This window comes from Oncorhynchus mykiss, chromosome 3 (genome assembly GCF_057628025.1).
Source record: "Oncorhynchus mykiss isolate SJ-2025 chromosome 3, ASM5762802v1, whole genome shotgun sequence".
In the NCBI taxonomy this organism is placed as follows: Eukaryota; Metazoa; Chordata; class Actinopteri; order Salmoniformes; family Salmonidae; genus Oncorhynchus; species Oncorhynchus mykiss.
In genome coordinates, this window is record NC_143024.1 from 9570001 (window position 1) to 9584762 (window position 14762).

The 14762-nt window shown below is 47.0% G+C and overlaps 1 protein-coding gene across 2 annotated transcripts in view; it reads left to right on the plus strand.

The window, feature by feature from the left end:
- LOC149984314 (collagen alpha-1(XIV) chain-like) overlaps window positions 1-14762 on the plus strand; it is a 239470-nt gene that overhangs the window by 128249 nt on the left and 96459 nt on the right. For both annotated transcript variants that reach the window (XM_090219964.1, XM_090219955.1), the window contains exons 24-26: window positions 2874-3020; window positions 4983-5057; window positions 11073-11212. In XM_090219964.1, the coding sequence (XP_090076090.1) occupies window positions 2874-3020; window positions 4983-5057; window positions 11073-11212 (362 nt within the window). The remainder of the gene's footprint in view (window positions 1-2873; window positions 3021-4982; window positions 5058-11072; window positions 11213-14762) is intronic.

Consider the following 14762-nt stretch of genomic DNA (forward strand, 5'->3'; position numbering starts at 1 on the left):
GGGGCAGAATGACAGATTTGTACCTTGTCAGCTCGGGGGTTTGAACTTGCAACCTTCCGGTTACTAGTCCAACGCTCTAACCACTAGCCTACCCTGCTGCCCCTCCACTCTAACCACTAGGCTACCTGCCGCCCAAGTGTATAATAAGGAGGGTGGTATTTGTTGGTGGGGTTTGATGTTTTAGCCAATACGTCTGATCATCTTCCACATAGCTGGGTTTTAAAAGAGTCTTTCAGTGAAAACATCCCATCCAGTTGTTTAGCTCAGGAATCAGCAGTCATACGACTCTGGTACATATTTGGTTAATCCCATTATTGGATGAGTGTTTCTGTGGTCCTTATTCCTGGACATTATTACGTGAAATCATCTCGACTGTGAAGGAGAACCCTCGTAAATCTCCTTCTGTAATTGGGATGCAGAGACACATTATCCCTGATCTGTTTCCAATATAACACAATTCTGAGAAATGATGATATATATTTTTTTAATTCTTCCTGTTTTAGCATTTATTTTCGAAATGAAAGAAAATACAAATCTGTGCATCCTTTTTGTCATTCAGCTCCGGCTAGCTGAGACCAGGGCTCATAGGGCTCTGATCTAAAGTAGTGCACTCTGTAGGGAATAGGGTACCATTTGAGCTGCAGATAAAGTACTGCCACTGTCCCTGCCAGACAGACAGAGACAGAGGAAGGAAATCCCTGGAAGGAGAGATTTGAGGAATTAGAATGTAGAATGCAGGAGCAGCTAGAGAACATCTAGAAGGCAGAGTTCCAGAACCTTTAGTTCTATTGTCCTCTGTTCTGATTCTGACTGACTGGGTCACGTACAGATCAGTGGCCCAGGATATCTGACTGCAGGAGCCACAGATCATGTTAAATACACAGGAATTGTGTGTGTGTGTGTGTGTGTGTGTGTGTGTGTGTGTGTTTTTCAAAAAGAGGTTTCATTCGATGTGGCAGAGTCTCCATTACATTTACAATGGCAAGAAGACACCTTTGGAAAATAATTGCAATAATGAAGTTGATGAATGGACACCATTAGTCTCGTGTGTGCCAGTTCACTCTGTCTTTGGCTTCAAAGATGCTAACATTAGAGGCCCACACTGTTCTACCAGAGAACTCTGTTCTTCCATAGAACTCTGTTCTTCCATAGAACACTGTTCTTCCATAGAACTCTGTTCTTCCATAGAACTCTGTTCTACCAGAGAACTCTGTTCTTCCATAGAACACTGTTCTTCCATAGAACTCTGTTCTTCCATAGAACTCTGTTCTTCCATAGAACTCTGTTCTACCAGAGAACTCTGTTCTTCCATAGAACACTGTTCTTCCATAGAGCTCTGTTCTTCCATAGAACTCTGTTCTTCCATAGAACTCTGTTCTTCCATAGAACTCTGTTCTACCAGAGAACTCTGTTCTTCCATAGAACTCTGTTCTTCCATAGAACTCTGTTCTTTCATAGAACTCCGTTCTTCCATAGAACTCTGTTCTTCCATAGAACTCTGTTCTACCAGAGAACTCTGTTCTTCCATAGAACTCTGTTCTTCCATAGAACTCTGTTCTTCCATAGAACTCTGTTCTTCCATAGAACTCTGTTCTTTCATAGAACTCTGTTCTTCCATAGAACTCTGTTCTTCCATAGAACTCTGTTCTTCCATAGAACTCTGTTCTTCCATAGAACTCTGTTCTACCAGAGAACTCTGTTCTACCAGAGAAGTCTGTTCTACCATAGAACTCTGTTCTACCAGAGAACTCTGTTCTACCAGAGAACTCTGTTCTACCAGAGAACTCTGTTCTACCAGAGAAGTCTATTCTACCAGAGAACTCTGTTCTACCAGAGAAGTCTGTTCTACCAGAGAACTCTGTTCTACCAGAGAAGTCTGTTCTACCAGAGAACTCTGTTCTACCAGAGAAGTCTATTCTACCAGAGAACTCTGTTCTACCAGAGAACTCTGTTCTACCAGAGAACTCTATTCTACCAGAGAAGTCTGTTCTACCAGAGAACTCTGTTCTACCAGAGAAGTCTGTTCTACCAGAAAACTCTGTTCTACCAGAGAACTCTGTTCTACCAGAGAAGTCTGTTCTACCAGAGAAGTCTGTTCTACCAGAGAAGTCTGTTCTACCAGAGAACTCTGTTCTACCAGAGAAGTCTGTTCTACCAGAGAACTCTGTTCTACCAGAGAAGTCTGTTCTACCAGATAACTCTGTTCTACCAGAGAAGTCTGTTCTACCAGAGAACTCTGTTCTACCAGAGAAGTCTGTTCTACCAGAGAACTCTGTTCTACCAGAGAAGTCTGTTCTTCCATAGAACTCTGTTCTTCCATAGCTACCGTAGAACTACCATAGAAGTCTGTTCTACCAGAGAAGTCTGTTCTACCAGAGAAGTCTGTTCTACCAGAGAAGTCTGTTCTACCAGAGAAGTCTGTTCTACCAGAGAACTCTGTTCTTCCATAGAACTCTGTTCTACCAGAGAAGTCTGTTCTACCAGAGAACTCTGTTCTTCCATAGAACTCTGTTCTACCAGAGAAGTCTGTTCTACCAGAGAACTCTGTTCTTCCATAGAACTCTGTTCTACCAGAGAAGTCTGTTCTACCAGAGAACTCTGTTCTACCAGAGAACTCTGTTCTACCAGAGAAGTCTATTTAAACAGATATTTCTCTTTGAACAGTTGCGTTCAGTAGGTTGTGGTACGTTCAGATAGAAATGTATTAAAAGAAGAGACATGCCTCTCTGACATGTAGACTAAGGAATCAGTCTGGTAGGACCATGTTGTGCTCTATATAAATTATCTTCATATCTGTATTCAACAGTATGTTGCATCTCTGATTGTGAAGGTTGATTTTTAATTGTTGTTGTTGATTGTTGTTGTCTCTCCAGATGGCCAGAAACAGGAAGTGAGTGTTGGAGGCTCTGCGTCTAGACAGTGTTTCTATGATCTGACCCCTAACAGCCAGTATAAGATCAGCGTTTCCACCCAGCTACAGGACATGGAGGGGCCCGCCGTCACCACCATCACTACAACACGTAGGTACCAACTGACCTCAACTCTCTCATCACGCACACAACACGAAGGTACCAACTGACCTCAACACTCTCATCACTACAACACGTAGGTACCAACTGACCTCAACACTCTCATCATGGACACAACACGAAGGTACCAACTGACCTCAACTCTCTCATCACGCACACAACACGTATGTACCAACTGACCTCAACACTCTCATCACAGACACAACACGTAGGTACCAACTGACCTCAACTCTCTCATCACGGACACAACACGAAGGTACCAACTGACCTCAACACTCTCATCACGGACACAACACGTAGGTACCAACTGACCTCAACACTCTCATCACGGACACAACACGAAGGTACCAACTGACCTCAACGCTCTCATCACGCACACAACACGTATGTACCAACTGACCTCAACACTCTCATCACAGACACAACACGAAGGTACCAACTGACCTCAACACTCTCATCACGGACACAACACGTAGGTACCAACTGACCTCAACACTCTCATCACAGACACAACACGTAGGTACCAACTGACCTCAACTCTCTCATCACGCACACAACACATATGTACCAACTGACCTCAACTCTCTCATCACGCACACAACACGTATGTACCAACTGACCTCAACACTCTCATCACAGACACAACACGAAGGTACCAACTGACCTCAACACTCTCATCACAGACACAACACGTAGGTACCAACTGACCTCAACACTCTCATCACGGACACAACACGTATGTACCAACTGACCTCAACACTCTCATCACGGACACAACACGTGTCCGTATATATATATATATATATATATATATATAATGACCAGCTATGAACATTGGATTGGATGTATTGGCAGTAGAAATGAAGATGACCTGTCATACTGTATGTTACACATTGAAACAGCAGAGTCAATGATGTGAGGCTGAAAGCAGTGGGAAACCATAGAACCGATCATTCCAGTGTTGCTCCAGGCCATGCAAAAGCCCCCCCCCCCTCCAGATAACAGCCTTGATCCCATTACCTTTAATGGCTGTTGTGGCTTACGACTGACTGGCCTGTAGATCAGCTCAGCTCAGTGAAGACAAAGCATGCTTTCTCTCCTCTTGTCTGGTAAATGAAACCTTCCCCCCAGAGCTGCTCTCTGCCTGTGTGGCTGAGCACCAGCCACAACTCATTTCACCTCCCTTTAGGGCACATCCCAAACGGTAGCCTGTTCCCTACATTTACAACGGGGATAGGGTGTCATTTAGGACACGGAGTCAGTCCCTCACAGCACGACTGTCCCTTAGAAGCAACAATAGTAGGCTAATGATGCAGGCCATTGGCAAGGCAATGAGGTGGGGAGAACTGGTCTGTTTAGGGGACAGGAGATGCTCACTCGCTGCCAGGGATACAGATAGCTGCTCTCCCCCCAGGAGGAGGTTACACTGCTGCTGCTGCTGCTACTGCTGCTATCACTCACCACAGAAAAACCTCCCTGGCTTATCCAAAAGAGAGGCATTGTTTGGGGACAGCATGGGAGAGGTAGGTGGATACCGGTACAGTGGGGCAAAAAACAAGTTGATAACAAGTTCAAACAGGTGCCATTAATACAGGTAACGAGTGGAGGACAGAGGAGCCTCTTAAAGAAGAAGTTACAGGTCTGTGAGAGCCAGAAATCTTGCTTGTTTGTAGGTGACCAAATACTTATTTTCCACCATAATTTGCAAATAAATTCATTAAAAATCCTACAATGTGATTTTCTGGATTTTTTTTCCTCATTTCGTCTGTCATAGTTGAAGTGTACCTATGATGAAAATTACAGGCCTCTCTCATATTTTTAAGTGGGAGAACTTGCACAATTGGTGGCTGACTAAATACTTTTTTTGCCCCACTGTAGGTGTGTGTGTGTGGATAGAGAGGTATGATGGATGCACCGTGATGATTTATGTGCTTGTCTCTCTGTGTTTTCTAGTCCCCGCCCCCACCCAGCCACCGACACCAACCCCCACGTCACCCCCCCTACCGACCATACCGCCCGCCAAGGAAGGTAAGAGAGAAGAACTGCCACTGTGTGTCCGCAACACACACACACACACACACATACACACACACACACACACACACACACACACACACACACACACACACACACACACACACACACACACACACACACACACACACAACTTCCTCTCCCCTGCTGTCCCCACCATAGTGTGACCTTTCTCAAACCCTCACTACATCTCTGATGACAGTTCACCTTTACTTCAGCACAGTGAGGTACCACAGATAAATAAAAATATATCTCACTTTTATACCAAATAAACCACATTATACAATCTCCAAAGAAGTACCGCTATTAGTGGTATTTATTCAGCTGAGGAAGAGTTTTTGGAGGTAAATACAACTTTTTAAGTCTTCTTTCTTGAGGGGTATACAGTATCTTATCAACTTTTTAAGTTTTCTTTCTTGAGGGGTATCCAGTATCTTATAAATTTTTTAAGTCTTCTTTCTTGAGGGGTATCCAGTATCTTATCAACTTTTTAAGTCTTCTTTCTTGAGGGGTATCCAGTATCTTATCAACTTTTTAAGTTTTCTTTCTTGAGGGGTATCCAGTATCTTATAAATTTTTTAAGTCTTCTTTCTTGAGGGGTATCCAGTATCTTATCAACTTTTTAAGTCTTCTTTCTTGAGGGTTATCCAGTATCTTATCAATTTTTTAAGTTTTCTTTCTTGAGGGGTATCCAGTATCTTATCAACTTTTTAAGTTTTCTTTCTTGAGGGGTATCCAGTATCTTATACATTTTTTAAGTCTTCTTTCTTGAGGGGTATCCAGTATCTTATCAACTTTTTAAGTCTTCTTTCTTGAGGGGTATCCAGTATCTTATCAACTTTTTAAGTCTTATTTCTTGAGGGGTATCCAGTATCTTATCAACTTTTTAAGTCTTCTTTCTTGAGGGGTATCCAGTATCTTATCAACTTTTTAAGTCTTCTTTCTTGAGGGGTATCCAGTATCTTATCAACTTTTTAAGTCTTCTTTCTTGAGGGGTATCCAGTATCTTATCAACTTTTTAAGTCTTCTTTCTTGAGGGGTATCCAGTATCTTATCAACTTTTTAAGTCTTATTTCTTGAGGGGTATCCAGTATCTTATCAACTTTTTAAGTCTTCTTTCTTGAGGGGTATCCAGTATCTTATCAACTTTTTAAGTCTTCTTTCTTGGGGATTATCCAGTATCTTATCAAACATTTGCAGTGCGGCTCAGACAAGCAGCAGCTCCAGTCTGTGCATAGTTACACAGCATCTGCATGCATTACTTATTACATTAGCTGAGGCTTTGCTTCCTCCCTCCTCTACTGACCTTCATATACACACTACCAAATACCATAGGCAGACGGCCCCCTGAGGGTTCATATACACACTACCAAATACCATAGGCAGACAGCCCCCTGAGGGTTCATATACACACTACCAAATATCATAGGCAGACGGCCCCCTGAGGGTTCACGTCCTGGTCCATTTTTAGGTGAACTGCAATCATCAGATTTGTGATAAGTATTAAGTTCTTCACAGGTTGAATTAAATGAGAAATAAGAAGGTGGTTTTTACAGCACCGTAATAGACTGAAAACATCTTCGGGCTTTTATCAATGTATTCTCAGCAAAGAAGGAGCTAGAGATAATATCCAAAATGCAATATTCAACTAATCCCCGCTGTAAAAACGACGTTTTTAAGGTCGTTTTTACAGCGGGGATTAGTTGAATATTGCATTTTGGATATTATCTCTAGCTCCTAATAATAGTAGAAGTCACAAGTACTCAACTTCTTCTCAATCGCATTGGAGGAGAAGGTTCGATGGGCGGGACCTTGGATCTTCTCCAATGCGTTTTGTGAATGAGGCGAAGATAGAGCGTGGGAGGAATCGATTAAATCAATGAAAGACAAATTGAGAAAGAGCCTTGCACACTTCTATCCCCCCATGGTGCACTGCTGCCTGGCTGTGTATCAAGCCTTCCTCCCATCCTGTCGATACTTCCTGTCCGGTTTGATTAGAACCCTGCCATAACAACCTTCCCTTAAGAACTCTCCCAACATTCTAAGAACTCTGCTATAATTCTAAGCACTTCAGACTTAACACATTTGTCCCACCTCTAGAGGTTTGTACCAGTCAATTTGTTATAATTCTAACTCTCTGGCTTGTTTAAACAAAGATCAAACAGGCCAGACATTTCTCTTGCCATTCCTCTACACTCTTAGAAAAAAGGACCTATCTTTGTTCCTCAAAGTGTAGCCCAGTGTTTCTCAACCCTCTTTGTACCAGGCACCGACAAGCTATGGTCCTTCTTGTGCCAAGGACCGGCAAGCTATACTTCTTCCTGGCGTTGGAGAACGGGCTAAATCACAGTCAGCTTACTGTCTGAGAGACCGGCCAGCTCTAGCCGTTCCTCACATTCTGAGAGACCTGCCAGCTCTAGTCGTTCCTCACATTCTGAGAGACCGGCCAGCTCTAGTCGTTCCTTACATTCCGAGAGACCAGCCAGCTCTAGCCGTTCCTCACATTCTGAGAGACCGGCCAGCTCTAGTCATTCCTCACATTCTGAGAGACGGGCCAGCTCTAGCCGTTCCTCACATTCTGAGAGACCGGCCAGCCCTAGTCGTTCCTCACATTCTGAGAGACCGGCCAGCTGTAGCCGTTCCTCACATTCTGAGAGACCGACCAGCTCTAGCCATTCCTCACATTCTGAGAGACCGGCCAGCTCTAGTCGTTCCTCACATTCTGAGATACCGACCAGCTCTAGCCGTTCCTCACATTCTGAGATACCGGCCAGCTCTAGTCGTTCCTCACATTCTGAGAGACGGGCCAACTCTAGCTGTTCCTCACATTCTGAGAGACCGGCCAACTCTAGCCGTTCCTTACATTCTGAGAGACCGGCCAACTCTAGCCGTTCCTTACATTCTGAGAGACCGGCCAGCTCTAGCTGTTCCTCACATTCTGAGAGACCGGCCAGCTCTAGGCGTTCCTCACATTCTGAGAGACCGGCCAGCTCTAGCTGTTCCTCACATTCTGAGAGACCAGCCAGCTCTAGGCGTTCCTCACATTCTGAGAGACCGGCCAGCTCTAGTCGTTCCTCACATTCTGAGAGACCGGCCAGCTCTAGTCGTTCCTCACATTCTGAGAGACCGGCCAGCTCTAGTCGTTCCTCACATTCTGAGAGACCGGCCAGCTCTAGTCGTTCCTCACATTCTGAGAGACCAATCTGCTCCCAGTTTGATTGAAGTCTGTATATGACTGGAGAATACAGTAACTGAATATTAAAGGCACAGCGCAGTCAAAAATGTGATTTTCCAGTTTGTTATATATATTTCCATTCTATGAGGTTGGAACAATACTGTGAAATTGTGAAAATGATGATAAAGCCATTTTAGTGTAAGAGCTGTTTGAACAGACAGTCTGTTTTGGTGGGATGGAGTTTTGGCCTGCCTGGTGACATCGTTAATAGACCAATGAGAAAGAGTGTTCCAAACCTCTCTGCCAATAACAGCTACTGTAGTTTTCAGTTTTCCTCTCCCCACTCAGACAGATATATTGAGATAAAGATGGCTGCCCTGGACCTTTAATTAGCACGAAGGAAGATCTTATCTGTCTCTGTGTAGTAGGAAGTAGATAAAGCTTCTGGAGGAGACAGATAGTTAGATAGTCATCCCCACTCTCCACCAGCTGGCCTGTTGTAATGAGACTGAAGGGTTGAGGTTTACCAGCTGGCCTGTTGTAATGAGACTGAAGATATGAGGCTTACCAGCTGGCCTGTTGTAATGAGACTGAAGATATGAGGCTTACCAGCTGGCCTGTTGTAATGAGACTGAAGATATGAAGCTTACCAGCTGGCCTGTTGTAATGAGACTGAAGAGTTGAGGCTTACCAGCTGGCCTGTTGTAATGAGACTGAAGGGTTGAGGTTTACCAGCTGGCCTGAAGGGTTGAGGTTTACCAGCTGGCCTGTTGTAATGAGACTGAAGGGTTGAGGTTTACCAGCTGGCCTGTTGTAATGAGACTGAAGGGTTGAGGTTTACCAGCTGGCCTGTTGTAATGAGACTGAAGATATGAGGCTTACCAGCTGGCCTGTTGTAATGAGACTGAAGAGTTGAGGCTTACCAGCTGGCCTGTTGTAATGAGACTGAAGGGTTGAGGTTTACCAGCTGGCCTGAAGGGTTGAGGTTTACCAGCTGGCCTGTTGTAATGAGACTGAAGGGTTGAGGTTTACCAGCTGGCCTGTTGTAATGAGACTGAAGGGTTGAGGTTTACCAGCTGGCCTGTTGTAATGAGACTGAAGATATGAGGCTTACCAGCTGGCCTGTTGTAATGAGACTGAAGATATGAGGCTTACCAGCTGGCCTGTTGTAATGAGACTGAAGATATGAAGCTTACCAGCTGGCCTGTTGTAATGAGACTGAAGAGTTGAGGCTTACCAGCTGGCCTGTTGTAATGAGACTGAAGGGTTGAGGTTTACCAGCTGGCCTGTTGTAATGAGACTGAAGGGTTGAGGCTTACCAGCTGGCCTGTTGTAATGAGACTGAAGAGTTGAGGCTTACCAGCTGGCCTGTTGTAATGAGACTGAAGGGTTGAGGCTTACCAGCTGGCCTGTTGTAATGAGACTGAAGATATGAGGCTTACCAGCTGGCCTGTTGTAATGAGACTGAAGGGTTGAGGTTTACCAGCTGGCCTTAAGGGTTGAGGTTTACCAGCTGGCCTGTTGTAATGAGACTGAAGGGTTGAGGCTTACCAGCTGGCCTGCTGTAATGAGACTGAAGGGTTGAGGCTTACCAGCTGGCCTGCTGTAATGAGACTGAAGGGTTGAGGTTTACCAGCTGGCCTGAAGGGTTGAGGTTTACCAGCTGGCCTGTTGTAATGAGACTGAAGGGTTGAGGCTTACCAGCTGGCCTGCTGTAATGAGACTGAAGGTTTGAGGCTTACCAGCTGGCCTGCTGTAATGAGACTGAAGGGTTGAGGCTTACCAGCTGGCCTGTTGTAATGAGACTGACAATATGAGGCTTACCAGCTGGCCTGTTGTAATGAGACTGACAATATGAGGCTTACCAGCTGGCCTGTTGTAATGAGACTGACAATATGAGGCTTACCAGCTGGCCTGTTGTAATGAGACTGACAATATGAGGCTTACCAGCTGGCCTGTTGTAATGAGAATGAAGGGTTGAGGCTTCTGTCTCTGTGTTTGGAATTCCTCTCTAACCTAGTTCCATATCTAATTTCTTCCTTCCCTCCCTGCCTCTCTCCCTCCCTGCCTCCTTCCCTCCCTGCCTCCTTCCCTCCCTGCCTCTCTCCCTCCCTGCCTCCCTCCCTCCCTGCTTCCCTCCCTCCCTGCCTGCCTCCTTCCCTCCCTGCCTCTCTCTCTCCCTCCCTGCCTCCTTCCTTCCCTCCCTCCTTCCCTCCCTCCCTGCCTCTCTCCCTCCCTGCCTCCTTCCCTCCCTCCTTCCCTCCCTCCCTGCTTCCCTCCCTCCTTCCCTCCCTGCCTCCCTCCCTGCCTCCCTCCCTCCCTCCCTCCCTCCCTCCCTCCCTCCCTCCCTCCCTCCCTGCCTCCCTCCCTGCCTCCCTGCCTGCCTGCCTGCCTGCCTGCCTGCCTGCTTGCCTGCCTGCCTGCCTGCCTGCCTGCCTCCCTCCTTCCCTCCCTCCCTGCTTCCCTCCCTCCCTGATTCCCTCCCTCCCTGCCTCCCTCCTTCCCTCCCTCCTTCCCTCCCTGCCTGCCTGCCTGCCTGCCTGCCTGCCTGCCTGCCTGCCTGCCTGCCTGCCTCCCTGCCTGCCTGCCTGCCTCCCTCCTTCCCTCCCTCCCTGCTTCCCTCCCTCCCTGCTTCCCTCCCTGCTTCCCTCCCTCCCTCCCTGCCTCCCTCCCTGCCTCCCTCCCTGCCTCCCTCCCTCCCTGCCTCCTTCCCTCCCTCCCTCCCTGCCTCCCTCCCTGCCTCCCTCCCTCCCTGCCTGCCTGCCTCCCTTTCTCCCTCCCTCCCTCCCTCCCTCCCTCCCTCCCTCCCTCCCTGCCTCCCTCCCTCCCCCCAGTCTGTAAGGCAGCCAAAGCTGACCTGGTCTTCGTGGTGGACGGGTCTTGGAGCATCGGAGACGACAACTTCCAGAAGATTATCCGCTTCCTGTACAGTACGATGGGAGCTCTGGATCTGATTGGTCCTGACGGCACACAGGTCAGACCAATGACAACACCTCCATATTATAGAGTTATGCATTCAGCCAATATCTCACGGAAATAATGAATAAAATAAATATAACCCAATGCTGTTGAAGGGGAACATTGTCTTACAGTAACCTGATCTCATCCATCTCAGCCACTGATGTTTGAGAAAGCAACATGTCCTATGAGTGGCTGGTCTAGTCCAGTACACACAGCTTAGAGTGAGGTTAGGGTCACAGGTCAGGGTGAGGTTAGGGTCACAGGTTAGAGTGAGGTTAGGGCCACAGGTTAGAGTGAGGTTAGGGTCACAGGTTAGAGTGAGGTTATTGTCAGGTTAGGGTGAGGTTAGGGTCACAGGTCAGGGTGAGGTTAGGGTCACAGGTTAGAGGGTCACAGGTTAGAGTGAGGTTAGGGTCACAGGTTAGAGTGAGGTTAGGGTCACAGGTTAGAGTGAGGTGAGGGTCACAGGTTAGGGTGAGGTTAGGGTCACAGGTTAGAGTGAGGTTAGGGTCACAGGTCAGGGTGAGGTTAGGGTCACAGGTTAGAGTGAGGTTAGGGTCACAGGTTAGAGTGAGGTTAAGGTCACAGGTCAGGGTGAGGTTAGGGTCACAGGTCAGGGTGAGGTTAGGGCCACAGGTTAGAGTGAGGTTAGGGCCATAGGTCAGGATGAGGTTAGGGCCACAGGTCATGGTGAGGGTAGGGTCACAGGTCAGGGTGAGGTTAGGGTCACAGGTTAGGGTGAGGTTAGGTTCACAGGTCAGGGTGAGGTTAGGGTCACAGGTTAGAGTGAGATTAGGGTCACAGGTTAGAGTCACAGGTTAGGGTGAGGTTAGGTTCACAGGTCAGGGTGAGGTTAGGGTCACAGGTTAGAGTGAGGTTAGGGTCACAGGTCAGGGTGAGGTTAGGTTTAGATAAAGCCTGTGCTAACATCACCAAACAGAGCCAAATCTAAACCAGGTCTCAAGGGAGAGACCATTATATTGGAATAGACTGGTGACTAGACATTATAAACAGACCCACATCTAAACCAGGTCTCAAGGGAGAGACCATTATGTTGGAATAGACTGGTGTCTAGACATTATAAACAGAGGCCCATATATCTTCATCAAGCCTTCTCTTTCAGACCATTCACAGCCCATTACTGAGGAACTGGTAGGTTATTGACACAAGGCAGCATTACTAAAGTCCTCCGTATCCCCTTACTACTGTATTAGGGGCTGATGGGTAATGGAGGAATCTGAGCTGAGGTGCAGAGGGCCCTGGCTACAGTAGTTAGGCTCTCAGACAGACAAATAGAAAAACAGACATAAGGAGAGTGAGAAGGGAAGAGGAAGGACAGGGATAGATTCCTGAGGAGACATAAGGAGAGTGAGAAGGGAAGCGAGACATTGAGGGAAGAGGAGGGACAGGGATAGATTCCTGAGGAGACATAAGGAGAGTGAGAAGGGAAGAGGAAGGACAGGGATAGATTCATGAGGGGACATAAGGAGAGTGAGAAGGGAAGCAGGACGTTGAGGGAAGAGGAAGGACAGGGATAGATTCCTGAGGAGACATAAGGAGAGTGAGAAGGGAAGAGGAAGGACAGGGATAGATTCCCGAGGAGACATAAGGACAGTGAGAAGGGAAGCAGGACGTTGAGGGAAGAGGAAGGACAGGGATAGATTCCTGAGGAGACATAAGGAGAGTGAGAAGGGAAGTGAGACATTGAGGGAAGAAGAGGGACAGGGATAGATTCCTGAGGGGACATAAGGAGAGTGAGAAGGGAAGCAGGACATTGAGGGAAGAGGAAGGACAGGGATAGATTCCTGAGGGGACATAAGGAGAGTGAGAAGGGAAGAGGAGGGACAGGGATAGATTCCTGAGGGGACATAAGGAGAGTGAGAAGGGAAGAGGAAGGACGGGGATAGATTCCTGAGGGGACATAAGGAGAGTGAGAAGGGAAGCGAGACATTGAGGGAAGAGGAAGGACAGGGATAAATTCCTGAGGGGACATAAGGAGAGTGAGAAGGGAAGAGGAGGGACAGGGATAGATTCCTGAGGAGACATAAGGAGAGTGAAAAGGGAAGAGGAGGGACAGGGATAGATTCCTGAGGGGACATAAGGAGGACAGGGATAGATTCCTGAGGGGACATAAGGAGAGTGAGAAGGGAAGTGAGACATTGAGGGAAGAGGAAGGACAGGGATAAATTCCTGAGGGGACATAAGGAGAGTGAGAAGGGAAGAGGAGGGACAGGGATAGATTCCTGAGGGGACATAAGGAGAGCAGGGATAGATTCCTGAGGGGACATAAGGAGAGTGAGAAGGGAAGCGAGACATTGAGGGAAGAGAAGGGACAGGGATAGATTCCTGATGGGACATAAGGAGAGTGAGAAGGGAAGAGGAAGGACAGGGATAGATTCCTGAGGGGACATAAGGACAGTGAGAAGGGAAGCGAGACATTGAGGGAAGAGGAAGGACAGGGATAGATTCCTGAGGAGACATAAGGAGAGTGAGAAGGGAAGAGGAAGGACAGGGATAGATTCCTGAGGGGACATAAGGACAGTGAGAAGGGAAGTGAGACATTGAGGGAAGAGGAAGGACAGGGATAGATTCCTGAGGAGACATAAGGAGAGTGAGAAGGGAAGAGGAAGGACAGGGATAGATTCCTGAGGGGACATAAGGACAGTGAGAAGGGAAACGAGACATTGATGGAAGAGGAAGGACAGGGATAGATTCCTGAGGAGACATAAGGAGAGTGAGAAGGGAAGAGGAGGGACAGGGATAGATTCCTGAGGGGACATAATGAGAGTGAGAAGGGAAGCGAGACATTGAGGGAAGAGGAGGGACAGGGATAGATTCCTGAGGGGACATAAGGAGAGTGAGAAGGGAAGAGGAGGGACAGGGATAGATTCCTGAGGGGACATAAGGAGAGTGAGAAGGGAAGAGGAGGGACAGGGATAGATTCCTGAGGGGACATAAGGAGAGTGAGTAACAGAGACATCTGTTCCAAAGATGTTGCAAAATAGTTGCTAAGATGCCAATGAAAGCGTGCATTCAGTATGCGACTATAAGTTCTGGATTCTTTATTGGCAACTTACACTGAACAAAAATATAAACGCAACATGTGAAGTGTTGGTCCCATGTTTCATGAGCTGAAATAAAAGATCCCAGAAATGTTCCATTCACACAAAAAGCTTATTTCTCTAAAATGTTGTGAACAAATGTGTTTACATCCCTGTTAGTGAGCGTTTCACCTTTGCCAAGATAATCCAGCCACCTGACAGGTGTGGCATATCAAGAAGCTGATTATTAAACAGCACGAACATTACACAGGTGCACCTTGTGCTGGGGACAATAAAAGGCCACTCTAAATTGTGAATTGTTGTCACACAAGACAATGCCACAGATGTCTCAAGTTTTGAAGGAGCGTGCAATTGGCACTCTGACTGCAGGAATGTCTACCAGAGCTGTTGCCAGAGAATTGAATGTTAATTTCCTACCATAAACCGCCTCCAATGTCATTTTATAGAATTTGGCAGTACATCCAACCGGCCTCACAACCGCAGACCACGTTGTATGGCGTC